General features: G+C 47.9%; 3 protein-coding genes across 3 annotated transcripts; all 3 read left to right on the top strand.

The window, feature by feature from the left end:
- Window positions 1–8,152: 8,152 nt before the first annotated feature.
- Pmar_PMAR015554 (conserved hypothetical protein) lies at window positions 8,153–9,013 on the top strand (the record flags this gene model as incomplete). The annotated part of the gene is made up of 1 exon (XM_002780006.1): window positions 8,153–9,013. The coding sequence occupies one exon, from the start codon at window positions 8,153–8,155 to the stop codon at window positions 9,011–9,013; it is 861 nt and encodes a 286-aa protein (XP_002780052.1).
- Window positions 9,014–9,714: 701 nt separating this feature from the next.
- On the top strand, window positions 9,715–10,020 carry Pmar_PMAR015555 (ap endonuclease, putative; the record flags this gene model as incomplete). The annotated part of the gene is made up of 1 exon (XM_002780007.1): window positions 9,715–10,020. The coding sequence occupies one exon, from the start codon at window positions 9,715–9,717 to the stop codon at window positions 10,018–10,020; it is 306 nt and encodes a 101-aa protein (XP_002780053.1).
- A 2,176-nt stretch (window positions 10,021–12,196) lies between these two features.
- Pmar_PMAR015556 (hypothetical protein) lies at window positions 12,197–15,216 on the top strand (the record flags this gene model as incomplete). Its single annotated transcript, XM_002780008.1, has 9 exons — window positions 12,197–12,201; window positions 12,482–12,566; window positions 12,597–12,656; window positions 12,936–13,067; window positions 13,347–13,455; window positions 14,185–14,269; window positions 14,325–14,435; window positions 14,479–14,589; window positions 15,138–15,216. 9 exons carry the CDS (start codon window positions 12,197–12,199, stop codon window positions 15,214–15,216), a joined length of 777 nt encoding a protein of 258 aa, XP_002780054.1.
- Window positions 15,217–15,517: the final 301 nt, after the last annotated feature.

Here is a 15,517-nt window from a genome sequence, read left to right on the forward strand (position 1 = left end):
TCCGTCTCCAATCATCTGCTAACCTGGGTCTTTGACTGACTTTTCTTCCGAATATATCATTCGGGAAGAACAAGGCTCATCGAATGAAGGACAAGGCTCCTTGGTTAACGTCACTGCAGAAATCCCTAGGAGCAGAGCAGTTTTTGAGCTTCACACTAGATCTGTGGACGCGAGAGAACATGGAAAGTGTGCTCGTAAGAGTGGTGCACCATATGGCTACTTATGCGGGATCACTCAATCGACTAGTCATACGATAGCGTTCGAGAGGGTAGAGGCTCGGCATACGGCGGACAATATACGACGTACCTTGGAGGACATAATCAAGTCCCTGGGTTCGGAGAGGCTGATGTCACATCAATGACACTAGTGTGTCACTAGCGTCGCTGGTCCAGGATCTCTGAGGTTGACGCACATCGTTGCATTGATATCTTGTGGGATGACCCGCGGATTCCTATTTTACCAACATATGAGGCTCTCATCGTAAGCCGAACAGCGAAGGGACAGCCATATAAAAGGGGGAATGATGAGAAGGTCTCTGCTCGTAGGCCTCTCTTGAGGGGTGTTGTGTTAGATCTATTCCTATAGATTGATGTCGTCGTCGATGACTCATCGATCCATCCATTTAGTGGAGTAGGAATGTCCGGACAGAGCTCTGGCTCTGTGTAAGGATGGCGTTCCAGTTGACTACTCTCATCCTGTATATGAGTTGGTAACATCATTGTTGATCAGGATCGAAGATAAGAAAACTTTCCCTGGGAGAGAGAGGGTCTGCAATACCCGGTATCAGAAGTTTCATTCCTGTGTAGATTCCCGTTATGGCATTCAATTCGCATGATGCAAACTTGGCAGTGGAGCTGCCTGCACAGGGAGCAACCTGTCGATGTGGAGGGTGGTGCTCTTCGCTCAGGTGTGCACAACTATTGGACATGACTACAGGTACTATCCATTTTGCTACGAGCGTTAGCTTTTACAGTATGCGAACTCGTCAGGAAACCGTTTATGTGCTTCCTCTACTGCCAACCAGGTAATTGTGTGATCTGTCTCCTTTGTGGGAGGTCCACGACTTCAGCTGAACTCGTCATACTCGAATCACTTTGAGCTGGATGTGCTTTTCTCTCTACTTCAATCTCAGTCCTACCTGTCTATTGAAGCTATGGTGGCTTGTGACCAGGAGATGGCGAAGGCAGTCATTGATATCATCTTCAATCGCTCTAGGATGCCATCTTTAGTGGCACTCTAGCGATCCTCCGGGTTGTAAGGTTGTTCAATTGGGTAACCGTATTCCATCACTGTGGAAGGTCGGGCATTGTTCGACATGCTCAGTATTTGAGTATGCTTTCAGATAGTCGGAGTGATTGGAAACCGAAAGGGGTGGAGCACTGCAAGGCGAGAGGCTGAGGATATTGCGGCTGTGGACTTGCTAGTTAGGATTGCCTATGGCAAGCCATCGCTAGGGCGCACAATCGGAACGGCGGGACTGAAAACCGGTACCAGAGGGTAGATGGTCGAAACGGATCTGCGATGGGAGTCCGTCGCGGTCAAGTGACATGATGGTAGATTGGAAAGTGTTTCCCAGCTCATTGATTTTTGTTGGCGCACACAGGGCTTCTAGGCTTGTTGGGAGGTGGCCCGATGGAGTTCCCAGGGATCTTCAATTCTAGTCAGGCCCAATTCGCTCTCAGAGGACTGCAGTAGTAGTTGTACGGGTCGGATTGGGAGGGGCTATACGGGGAAGTGATTCTCTCCAATAGTCTTATCCTATGAGTAACGTCTTGGCTATGACTCCACCGAGACCCCGGGAAGGTGGCGAGGAGGTGAGAAGCCCGTGCAGAGCCGACCCAACAGCTGTTCATTCGCACAACTATTTGTATGGTAATAATTATACCTTAGAAAATGCCAGCAGTAGAAGAGCGGCCGACGTCAGGTCCGTATGGAGGAAGTGGGCATCGTAGCGGCCATAGCAGTGGCCTTGTTATACCACTCCCTACGCCATGTCAGCTCTACGATATGGGTGACGATGGAAGTCCAGGTGGTGGCACTACTGCTGCTAATACTTCGGGTAGGAGTAGTGATGAAGATCGGCAGCTGCCTGTTAACCATATGGTCCTTCCGCGAGCGGCCCGGGAGGTTCATAAGAGTGCTCCGTGCAAGCCCAGTGGTGGGTATATGGAAGGCGCTCGAGGATTATCCGAAGATACAACCGCGGGAGACTCATGGTGCAGTGACACTGATAGTTCCGACGATCTTAGTGAGGCAGCAGCCCTCCAGTCATCACTCGAATGGGCTAATTCCGATCCGCCGATTCCACGTCCCGAAAACTATTCGCGGACGAAACTATTCCTTCCGGTTCCTGTAATAGGAGGTATGGTTCTCCATTACGATGAGTTTGTGATATGATCAGATACGCCCGCTTCCGGGTTTCCTCTGCAACCAGGTTCTAACGGACACGGAGGTCCCTCCGTATGGCCTGAGTCCAGTGAGCATACCGGGGGAAGACTCCCCACTTGACGATGAGCTTGTTGCGACATTCGATAGGCTGAGGTGATATCATGGAAAGGCACTCCTGCCGGAGAACCTCCTGCCAATAGGTTCATGGCAATTGGAATATCGGAGACATCGGGGCTACACGTGCGGCTTCATTATGGCGATCGAAAGCTGGTGAATGCGAATGCCGAGAAATATCAAGTAATACGTGGAATCTGAGGATTGAGTTCGCGACTCTGACAATGACTTTCCAGCCGCAAGTTGAAGAGTTGAGGCAGCGTTGGGTGGCGGAGAAGTGCCCACCGCGTCGTAGTAGAGGTAGAAGGCGCCATGCTCGCAGCACTACCTTCGACGGGCTCGGGTCCGCAGTAGTGACGAGTATGGGCGGCGCTCCTCACTGGCCTGCAAGCACCAGATTTGACAACACTAGCCAAAGGTGCAGTGGAGTCACTACGGGCAAGAGAGCTACTCTTGGACGGAGAGGAAGTCCTAATAGAGGTCGGAGGCTCAGCATACGGATGGGGCTGTGACGGAGTCCTTGCTTGTTTTCAGAAGTTCGACAGAGGTCAACGGCGACCATGGGGATGATTAGTTATAATCGTCGATTTCGGAAGCAGCAAGTGAGGTCACTAATGCAAGGAGGAGTAGCAGGTTGTCGGTCACGGAGGGCTTCATCACTAGGATTGGCTTATAATGGGGCGATTCCACCAGGAGTTGGTGGTGGTCCTGAGGAAACTGCCACCAGGGATCGATATTCAACGAAGCTGTCAAGCTGCAGGTATTTCCTTCGTCGAGAGGCCGATAGTGAGGAGTGAGTTTTTCAGGTTATTCTGAAGTCGGTCAGGAAAGATTACGATTTGCTAAGTTTTGGCACGTGAAAGGAATCACGATCGATTTTGACTTCAGCTGTTCTCTTTTTCAATTTTTGAAATTTGGGCTTCAACAAAAATATCATTTTCCGTACCCCTTGCTCCCAGCGTTGACCCTTTGAACAATCAGGACTTCCTCCTTTTTCCTCCTCCCCTATCTATATCCGTCCTAGATAGACTAAACTACATATGTCTCTTGATATACCACACTTTCTACCAATACAGTTTATTACTAGTCATTGCATCGAGTCTCATCACGAGTCGTCAGTATAATGCCGGTCGTCGAAGTTCATTCTGATATTAGTAGTGTGTTCCAAGTTTCTCCCTGTCTGACATTGTATCTTTACCCTTCTATTTTACTAGACTTGACCGCCGGCTCTGTCGAACCAATCAGAAACCGCACCTCTGGTGGTCTCTATGCACATCAATGTGATGCCCAAGTACGTCCACGTGACTTGCAGTATCCCGTCGGGGTCCACCAGGTGTTTTTCGAAACCACTATTTCTGTACACGCGCTGGATTGTTGATGTTGCATCGCCTGTTAAGGCGAAGCAAACAGCATCACAAACAGGGTTTCTAGTCAATCTGCGAATTCGGTTGCGTTGAAAGTTCTACATGAAGGTAGAAGAGAACACGGTTCCATCAGCGCATCCTGAGTTGGAATTCAAGGCTCCGACCCCCAAGACATCCCCCCTAACTGATATACTGTATGGTAAAAACTATTCGACGGAGCCTTGAGGTTTACCTGGGCTACAGTCAGCATCTAGCGAGCAGTTAGATCGTTAAGACACTCACTAACAAACGCATCGTGTAAGCCGTGATGGTGGCGGGTCGCGGAACTATACGGAAACCAATCCTGCGAAGTATACAGTATACGAAGACATAGGGAACTAACAACATTTTACGGAGGCATGGAAAGAGATATCGAGGATCACTTGGGAATACTCCTCTTTGTACAACATGAGTTTAAAGGGTTCCGAACATGCCCGCTGTATAGGAGAACGTTTGTTCCGTGATCCAGTAGCTCAAACTAAAGGGAAGCTCTTCCGAGTATTGGATAAGTAGTTGTTATATAGCGAATCATCGCCGTTATCAGAATGCCAAGAATCCTCAGCACGGTCATCCAGCTCGGCGGCGGGTTCCTTGTTGATGGCACAGTCCATGCTGGAATGGTTTCATCAGAACGAAGAGTTTCATCCCAACCTCAATTTTGCTCCCCACTGCATTACGGAAATTGCAATGGAAATAACTCGCGACCTCTTTGACAGTGACAGTGATAGGAAGGGTCAAACGTACACAAACGCAAAAATTGTTCATTTGCTCCGCCATAAATATTGTCTACCATGTGTGGCAAAGTGTTATACAGCACCGACGCTTGCACAAGATCAGACCGTAATCAGCGACGTTGAATCATACTTGCATTATTCTTTAAGGTGATCCGAAACCGTTAAGGATGTTTATGGGCATCTATGGATCGCATTTGCTGCACTCATTGTCCAATTTGGCTAACCTACTCCGGCAATACTGGCCGGGACATTACCAATCATGTTGAATATCTGGAATTCACGAACGTTGCTTAACTGCCAAAATAATGCAAAATCATAAGTCGGAGCACTTCAACTGGATCGCGATTTGTAATTTTCCACTCAAGCTCATAGAAGATGATTGACGCCCCAGGAAACAAGCAAACTCTGTGCGGAGGTCGCCAGGCTCAGAATGCCCTTTCATTATAAGGGGACTAATGCAAAGCTTCCAATTAGTAAGATACTCTCACTAAGTTCTGCCACACAAAGGCAGCATGTTCTGGTTGGAGCGCACGTACTCCCACAGAAAGTCTGATGCATCGAGCAGCTCTCGAGGAAGAGGTTGCGAGGGAACTGATTCGAAACCGGGCGATCATCCTCCACGATGGTGGTCACCTCTGTGCTCTTCGACTAACAGCTTCCCTGACTCTGGATTGACTTCACAATCGAGACGAGTCCGTCGGAACTATACAACAAGAAAATGAGTCGAGCAGGCCTGCCCGGATGTCTGGCACGATTTACAACAGAATGCGTGGCACGAATTCCTCTACTTGCCTACCGTCATGTTTTTCGGCAGTTCCACATAGCGTTTCCGAGCTTGTGGTGACGGATATAGGGACAGCTCAAAACACTGGGAGCTGATCTTTGTCACCCGTGGCCAGAACCTATGATTAGAAAGGTGTTCTTCTCGACCATCTCGTCTCTCGGGCCTCTATTAGTCTAATAACCATAAACTGGAACGGTTATAGTGTAACCCATCATAATGATAGTATCATTATGCTATTATGCATTTAATTGGAGTGCCTCCATCAGAGCTTCTTGTAATAGACCACGATATAGAATACGTCATGTTACATGATCCATCACGTATCACTTTAAAAGGGATGCCTCTCTCGATTTCCCAAACTCCCGTAATAAACTCCGCCAGCTCCTCTCAACATCCGTGAAGACGGTTTGACTACGTGGTGCGTCGCGAAAGGAGGCTGTATCGAGCTCAGCAATAGCATTCAAGCTCTCACAGTACGCCGCACCAGCAAGCGACACTTACAGACTTTCACGTTGTCGTGGCAGGACGATACTGACGGTTCTTTTGATGTATGGGTACGAGGTTCCCCTAGAAAGCGCCCCACCGATGTTGCTCGCGATTACTCCATGGCATTGTCCATTTCTATCGAGGCCTACCATTCGGGTCACTGCTCGTCTCGGAGATCGACTTCGAATCACGACGCGGATGGGGTCCGAGCACAGTCTCGGTGATGGTGGTTCTTTCCTTAAGGAATAGAGCATACCCTAGTTTTCAGTGACATGAGGGTCACAGCTTTCGGCCGCATCCTTGAGCGTGCTGCTCTGCCCATCAATGGGCCGTTAGCAGTTGACTGCATGACCTATGAACATGCATTGGAGAGCGGACAAATCTAACCGCCTCGTCAAGATGGAAATATCTCGATGAGGACTTCGAATGGACAAGCTTAGAAGGTCTGCCTTACTCACATCAGGCGTAGCGACAGATTTTTCAACTCTCTCTGGTCCAACGCATGCGTCAGCGGTTTCGATGCCGCAGGATTGAGCCGTCTGATGACATGAGTAATACTGCTACGATAATCAACCCTCCTGGACTGAGGATGTTACCTTAGAGTTGTCCCGTAACGAGCATTCTAAGATATCGACATTCTCTTTGAACCAGGCCATGTCTGGGATATGCGGAACTCGATGCTTCAATCGGTGACAGAGTATCAACCGATGCCTCTCCGATGCTTCCCTACTCCCCGAGGATCAACCGATTGCAGAGCCCTATGGGTAGCGGTCACCTTGCAACACGTTCCGCCAGATAGAGTTCCTTTTCAATAGTCAACTAAAGCACACAATTTGTTCTAAGCACTGATGATGTGCTTGAAATAACGACCTCCTCTTTCAAGCGAATTATCTCTTTCTCGGTTCCGTTCATATTCACATTCCCACCGCTGGGACTGTATAAAGCTGATCTGCCTGAGGATCACCATGATGTTCGAACACTCTGAAGCTAGGTTATATAGTCTTGGTATAGGTCGACAATCTTTTTCAGCATAACACGCCCAGGGAAAACAGGAGTTTCTGACGATGCTCACCGCTTTGTTCGCAACGGTGTTGTTGATCGCGTTCCAGTAGAAGCGCTCGCTCGAGCTCGGATGCGGACCTCGATAGGATGTCTACCTGTACCGTCTGATTCTGAATCTCAGCATGTCGGGAATTCAGGAACAATCGCTTTCGCACAGGCAGAAGGTCCACCTCGGGCTGGCTCAGGCATCAATCTGCGAGGCTCGACACGGCGGCGCGAATTTGCGACGACAAATTTACTATTTTAGTCGTAGTGTTAAAGCGGTGAAAGTATGAGTATTGATACTAAATGAGAGCGCGAGCTTCTCACTTGCGATTCGAGCCAGGATATATATTCCCGGCAACCGTCACTGCAATCTGTAGAGCGTTTCCCCGTAGTTTTATCGCTGAAAAGATACGGACGGGGCAAAAGATGCGCGGATGAACATTATCACTCTCTGACGGATGAGCACTGCAGCTCGACAGTAACGTCAGGATTACCGAGAGTCCTGGGAGATCGATCTGGTATCGTCGCTCCCAGTATCCCCTATGCTGTCTATGGGAGCCGCGAGAACAGTTTTTGTCGGCGACATATTGAGTTTGCAAGCGGAACGCTCTGATGGCAAAGTCCATATTCCACATTGTTCGAGTTCTGGACTGGAGAGCACACCTCCATCATGTGTACTACGACGCACAAGTGCCCTCGGCATGTCCGGACAGAGCAAGATCCATCACTAGAGGGCGCTTCCCAACTCATACAGTTAGAATCCGGACGGCCACCGATTCTGATAATAGGTCGCAATGCATAAGTTTGCATGAATTGCATGGAAGTCTTGTGTCGCATTGTACGACTTTATAATTGCCCGAGAGAAACAGCCTATAAGCGCCCAGGCTTTTTATGGCCTGGAGCTGTATTTTGTATGCCCACGAGTTGGATATTTGATCGCTCAAGACGCGAGTTCGATCCCCGGCTAGAGTATCTTTCGCCAAGTACGTTGAGGTATCGGCCGGAGTGTACGTCTCTAGGTCGACTTTGAAGCATGTCGGACTTGAACATGTTGGCTTGAGTATTACCCGTACGTTATGACGTCTCGGTTGGTGGTGACTGCAATGAGGTTCTACCCTCACTTTGTTGCTTTCGCGTCCATAGCTCATCTATAGCATCAATGCTGTGCTCCATAGGTACTATATAACTCTCTTCGTATGCCTTACAAGAAGCGTAGCCGTTCAGACGAGTATGTTGCATCATCGCAGGACAGGGAGACTAACAACGATCAGAACGTGGAGCCCATGACGGCTAAGTCAAATAAGAGAACTAAGGCTCCGAGAAAGGTCACTCATAAGGCTGTGAAAATAGTTAATGTGGCCTATGCGGAAGCCAATGAGAGAGGCGAGAAGATCCCCATAACGAAGCTCGAACGTCATAAGAAGGGTAAGGATGACTTCACAGCGATAGCGTGGAACGTGGACTCGCTTCGGGCTCTTCTCAACCATAATGTACAAGAGCTTATCGACTTGTGTAAGGAGGAACAGCCTAACGTTATTGGATTTATGAACATACGACTGTCCGATGAGGAAATGTGTGAGCAGTGCGACCAGCTCCTCAGAGCAGCAGTTGAGAATATTCTGGGCCCTGTGGAGACTGTATGGAATCGTTGTACAGCCAAGAAGGGCTATTCTGGTACTGCGATGATTGTTCGGAAGAGCGTCGGGAAGTTCGACAGCAAACTGGGTATCAGTGATCACGCGGATCCTGAAGGGCGAACAATAACGTTGGAGTTCGACGATATGGTAGTGGTTTTATGCTACGTCCCGAATTCAGGACATGGCTTGTATAGGCTTGCATATCGAACCTCTGGGAGGAGATGCTTCGATGCTGAACTGGCTGAGTACTGCAAGAGTTTCGATAAGCCAACCTTGCTGTTGGGGGATATGAACGTGGCTGATCGTGATGTGGACATTTGGAATGTCGACAAGCCTTACATTCCTAAGAAATCTGGTACTGCTATGTGGAGGAGTCATCCTGAGATCACTCGTACGACTGTTTTAATGGTAAATGAATAGTTGTTATTAGTAGTTAATAATATCTGTGTGTCAATTCGGCTCAAATTATGATACGATGATGATCGAGCTCTCATGTTGAAACAGGACTGTCTGCTTTCGCCGCAGTAATGGTTGAACTTCATTAAAACTAGGTCTTCGGTGCGAAGGGGCGGAGCTCCCTGAGCTTCCTATCAAGAATTCTGCGGGCTCTTATTGAGATTATTTTGGAAATTGGGTGACTAAAAAACAAAAGGTTGTCGGGTGTTGGCTGGCGTCGTCGACGTGGCCGACCACTGTCTCCTTATGGAGACATGTGAGAGAAATGACCATCGTGGGATTTGACCCTAGGTCATTCGGTTGGGAGTCGTGAATACTAACGTGCTGAGCTAACAGTTCATCACTTGTGCGCAGAACCGTTTCGTGAAAAATAAGCGGGCAAAGCAACAGCCACACTTTCGCTATATTTTTACGCTGATGAGGAGTCAACGGGGGACAGAATGATACCCTGTTTGTCTTATGAATCGCCCTGGTCGGGTCAGAATTTTTGCTCACGCACGGTCGGTCGGACGGACGGACGGACGGACGGACGCACGCACACGAGTGTTCGTGCGCAGTAATATAAGCTCCGCTCGCTTCGCTCGCTCCGCAATTTGACTTTCCCATCGAGGCTATCGTTGTGGCTCCTCCTTCTCACATTGAGAATATAACATCATCTTGACGGGATGCCCATCTGGTTCACAGGTACGACCAACGAGGAGCGGGAGTCCTTCAGAGAGCACTACACCTCGAAGGGCTTCACCGATACCTTTGCCCACATGCACCCACATGCTACAGGTTGTTTCTCTTATTGGTCTGTTCGAGCTCGTGACAAGCCGAGGAACAGGGGTCTGAGATTGGACTATGTTATCTCAGCACCAGGCTTCCCCATAGATAGAATTGAGGATGCGTTCATTCTCGAGGACTTTGCTCCTCATGGTAACCATTGCCCAGTTGGTGTCACTTTCGAGCGGCCACTGAAACGGCAGTAGATGCCGACTCAAACATTGTTGTATTCTTCCTTGCTGTCGCGGACTGTGCGAAGTGAGCTGGTTTGCATCGATCTTTTTATTCTCTAGATGCTGAGTTGATATTTTGAGTCACCTGGTGAGGGCGAGAATCTAGATGTGGTAGACAGTTCGAAAGTTAGGGAGGCAATTTTGGGGAAAATTTTTATTGGTTTCTGTAAACTTCGTATGTAAACTCCTGAGGTCAGGTGAGGAGAACATGTACATGGTCAACTACATGTATTGGTGATGACAATATGAGATTTTCATTTCGTATATAAACTGTGCTCGGCTCACAACATCATATGTGATGGACATGCAATTCAGAGGGAAAACCTGGAAGCCATCCGAACACTATATTTTCGGAATATTTGCACGATATTGGCTGAGGACTTCGGCCTGCATCTCGCTGAGGATACACTCGAAGGATTTGGAAGATCGGATGCATATCATTTCAACTCGGCAAGATTCTGATGGTGGTATTCCACCCATGAGGGTGATTAACTCGCGGGGCACAGGTAAGATCAGCGAGAAGAGGATCCCAGGGAGGGGTTGTCGTAACTACACCCTATCTTCATGCCCATGGTTGCACATTGTCTGATCGAGCACGCCTATAGATTAGTCTTAAGAAGATCGACCTATAGTATCGGTCGATTGGTTTAATGCCCGAGTCGATGTGCGCAGATATCGATCAGATGGGCGCGCGCTGTATCGCCACGAGATGGTCATTCACTCCGCTCCGCCAACGTCAATTTGCATTTCGCTCGCCTCAACGCCACTACTAACGATCGCTAGAAGAAATATTCTTTCGAGCTCGTTACAACTTTATGTCAAAGTTACAAACGAATTCAATCCAAATGGTTTGCCATTGCACTGTTGGTGATGATGCAGATTCGGATCGAGAGTATGTTGACTTTTAAGCACAGGAGGTAGCGTATAATGCGACGTTATAACCATAGATATGAACAGTAAAAGATACAGCATAGGTCCGGTTATTAGCATCTGGTGCAATATCGATCAACTCTCAGTGGTAATTTTGTTCATGGATGTCCCTTCCAGTGTGAAGCGACTCAGCCCTGTCGATGTTTACTCTGGGATACCGGGACAAGGTAGTAACAATTGCACGGACGATGACTTCAGGTCTTCCCCCCAACAGGTCAAGTGGAAGCACTCTCGATCACTAGTACTGCCTCTCAACCTCGCACGCCCGATCGGCGCCTACCGCCTCCTAATGCGCATGCGATAGCCTCCAGTAGTGACCTTCTCAAAATCGTGAATCCACGGCCGCCTTTTCTCAGTGGATACCCCTTATCGCGATAATGGACTCTTCACACCCTCAGCTGGAGAGTCAGGCTTACAGCTCCCGCATAGCCTTACAGGTGGCACTTGGTAGAGAGTTGTCAATGGCCTAGTGTTGATTTCAGAATTACGGGAACTACTGTTGGTGTATCGAAGGGATGTACGAGTTTTGAGGCATCAACTGGGAGCTGTTATGGAGGAGAATGATGAACTGAGGTTAGTCGCTGCCAGCGGACCGGCGGTGAATTGGCTGAATCACTCAGGCGCGACTTGACGGTGGAAAGAGAAATGAACGGCGAACTGACTAATGAGTGCGAAAGGCTGCGACAGGAGGTATCCAATATGCAGGATGTACTATTCGAGGAACAATGCTGGAGTGATTATGTTGAAGTCGTTGCAGGTTATAGAAACTGAGAGAGTTTCCCATTTATGTCGGCTAATACAGTGGCGAGGTGCGGTGTCGATACGAAGCCCTCAATTGTTGTTGGACATGGCTCGCCGTCGACAGTCGCACACGGGTGGTAGAGCGACGATAGGTCGTGATGATGATGACGGTACTCGGACGGCCACTTGGAAGATGTCACTGGGGCCGGTGTCGTTGAGGATTACGTGTAAGTGGGCTAGGTGGAAGGAGAGAATCCAAGGTTGAAGCATGAAAGATTCAGAATAGGTTAGGTTGGAGAACCTAGTAGTAGTATTCAACTATAATTTGACAAGATGATAATTTGCAAGTAGTCATGATGCAATTCACACAGTGATCGATCGTGTCCCCTTCTAGCGAAGCCTAGTGAACTACCCGAAGGAAGATATCGCGTCTGAGATATCTGCGCACTCGGAAGATTCGCGGCTTCATTGGGGGCGCATGGGGTAGCAGCTTTTAACCGTTTATCGTCACGTGTGTTACTGTAGTAAATAGTAATTTTTCTTGTTGTATGTGCTGAGTTATCAATCCGAGGGGGTTTGAGAGCATTCAACTCAGCTAGTAGTAGTAGCAGGCTAGCACATTAGCGGCAATACCGTAGTAGTAGTAGTAGTGGTAGTAGTAGTAGTAGTAGCGATTCACCGCTCAGTGTTGTTGAGGATCGATACACTTTTCAATGGGAAATTACCTCACTACAGCGGAGCGATGCAAATACTGTCTGGGAAGGCGACCAAAACAGCGTAATGGCTTTGGCTTATTGAAGGCGACAAGGCAGGACTATAAACACACGGAGGAGGTCGAGAGCGTTCAAGTGGTGGCAGTCCTGAATTATTCCTATTAGTTTTTGACTGCCAGCAGTACCCCAGTACTCGAACCAAGTGTTATCGTATGTGACTCGGAAGTAAGTGCATGTGACAATCCTTGATCCGGGTAGAGGAGGTCGCAGGTTCGATCCCCGGTCCCGACAACTTCACGTATATCACCTTTGCATAGCGAGTCTGAAGTCGTGAATCTTTCTAGTGAGGAGTAAGTGACCGAGAAGAAACTCATTGAATGCTATATGGAGCTTCCCGTTCAGCTGGCATAGTGCGACTAGCCCTTCCCACGGGTTTGGAGATCTCAATGAGGTGGGAGTAATATTGCTACTACTCCTACGTGTTGGTCACCACAGTCTATTTAGCCGTCCATCGTATCGCCAATCCCAATACAACAGTCTACATCGACTGTAGATGAGAGCTTAGCAGTATCACCTGAGGTTGTTGGTGCGGATCAACGGGAGAGTACTGACGATCCTGAGAATACTCCTACGAAGGTGGGCGCCTTGTTCGTACGCTCATCGTGCATGATTACGCGCCGTGGGACGTGGTAGTTTAAGGGTTTGCAAATTATATTAAAATGGGGATGGGTGGTTCTCAGACAGGACTGTAGCCTTACTCTCTGTTTCCGCGGCAGTGATGGTTGAACTCAAAACGAGCTTAGAATGGATTTTTCAATTTGTTTTCGAGTATTCCTAGTAAGGTTGACTTGGACGTGGCAGCCTCCTGAATTGTTCACTAGTAAATTCTTAGGGTGGTATTCTCTACTATGGTAGATTCTGCCTCATCCTGCTACTCCATCACACAGTCATGGACATATGTCGAGTACCATCACTCCTGTCAGTCGATCGGTATTGTACAGGGGATCGGAGGCAACATCGTTGAGTAAGTAGCTTGGGCAACTTGTTTCAGTAGAGGCGCCATAGGGGGATGTTATTGTGAATCCGAAGCGGTTACGGGATGGAGGAATATATGTCCGCTTTTTAATGTACCTCCGGAGTTTCCTCATCAGTGTTGGAGGAATATATGTTCGCTTTCCTCAGCTGAGCTCAGGAGTTTCCTCGTCAGTGTTGGAGGAATATATGTTCGCTTTCCTCAGCTGAGCTCAGGAGTTTCCTCGTCAGTGTTGGAGGAATATATGTTCGCTTTTCTCAGCTGAGCTCAGGAGTTTCGTCATTAGTTATAGAAGTTTACATACAAATTCGGGTAGAATTTCCTCAATTTTCCTCCCAAAATTTCCACAAATGTCACGTGCACATATAGTTGACAATGTGTCTACTTTCCCATGCCGTTTTCTATTAGGTATAGAGGTTCATGTACGAACTATAGTAGATGTGTACAGAAGCCCATAAGAATTTCCGCAAATTTTCATATTGACATCAACACATTTAGCGGACAATGTGCATATTCCTCGACAATGGTGACGAGCATCACAACGAGAATCCGTAGTCTGCAGAAAAGGCCCGTGTTTACGTTTTTTCCTTAGTAGAAAATTCATAGGGGACGTACTCGTTTTTGGAAGGAAGTGTAGCTAGTCACTACTCTCTTGTTTGTTCTTGTCAGTAACGTCGGAGTATTCTCTGTCTTCATCAGCAGCTGCCTACTTTTCATCAGAGCGCGGCCTCATCATGTCATCTCAGCAGGCGATAAAGGGCTGGATACAGAGGAATAAGGGAGGGTACTGGGATAGGTGGAAATGGTAAGGCTCGGTAGTCTCCCTCGTGAAGTGGAAAAGGAGTGGTATGAGTTTTCAGGTGCTTTGCTGTTCTGGTTGTTGATGATGGCTTCACTAGATTGAGCCTATGGCGAACTGATAGGGACTTTGAGGATCGATTAGTGAACGCCTTGTCAAGCTGCATGCCTTTGTGAGTTCAGCTTGTTGGTGGGAATTCCCTATATGTGTAGTAGTGACTCGTACACCTTCGGAGGACGTTGTGGCAAACACGTTGTATGCGAGTCTGACTGGGGTCGAGTACTGGTTGTATTCGATCATGAAGGCAACTGCTGTGTGAAGCTACGGTAAGTAGTCAACTTTCATAGTACACTCTACTACTACTACTACTACTACTACTACTACTACTACTACTACTACTACCTCTACTACTACTACTACTACTACTACCTCTACTACTACCTCTACTACAACCTCTACTACTACCTCTACTACTACCTCTACTACTACCTCTACTACTACCTCTACTACTACCTCTACTACTACCTCTACTACTACCTCTACTACTACTACTACTACTACTACTACTACTACTACTACCTCTACTACTAATACTACTACTACCTCTACTACTACTACTGCTACTACTACTACTACTGTACCCATATCACGGGTTTTACGCGTTATTCACTTCTCATAGGCGCTCTTTGTGGAGTGAAATGTGAAATATGTTAGTCACAAGTGTTTTTCATATCACGGGTGTAATTCCACTGTAGTCGATTAATGCTGATACATTATCAATATGCATCTATATGCACTCTAGTAGTGAGAGAGTCTGAATGACAATCGCCTATGGTTGCACGCTCACTGTAACCAGTGAGGATTTACTTATCAGATGCAAAGAGCCGAAGTCCTCTCCTTATACCATTACTGGATGGTTCGACATGATCACAACGACGACGCCCATCGTCTGATGCTGCTGTTGTCCATCAGCATCCGAGACTTTGTTCTCTTTTCGAAGGAGATAGGGTTGTGTTGTTAATATCGGGAGGACTGTGATGAATATGATGGCGATACTACTTGTCTTACCGGTTCATATCGAGGCTCGGGAAGTGGCTGAGCCTGCAGCCATAACCCTATATTGGCTATCACTCACCTGGTTGGAGGGGTGCTGTGCGATAACGAGAATACAATTAGGGATGATACCATAACTCTACCGAATTAGTGTGCATTTCGCTCCGTCTAATCCTGTGTCTCGTGGAAGCTATTTCTAAC

Source organism: Perkinsus marinus (genome assembly GCF_000006405.1).
Source record: "Perkinsus marinus ATCC 50983 genomic scaffold scf_1104296944684, whole genome shotgun sequence".
Lineage (NCBI taxonomy): Eukaryota > Perkinsozoa > Perkinsida > Perkinsidae > Perkinsus > Perkinsus marinus.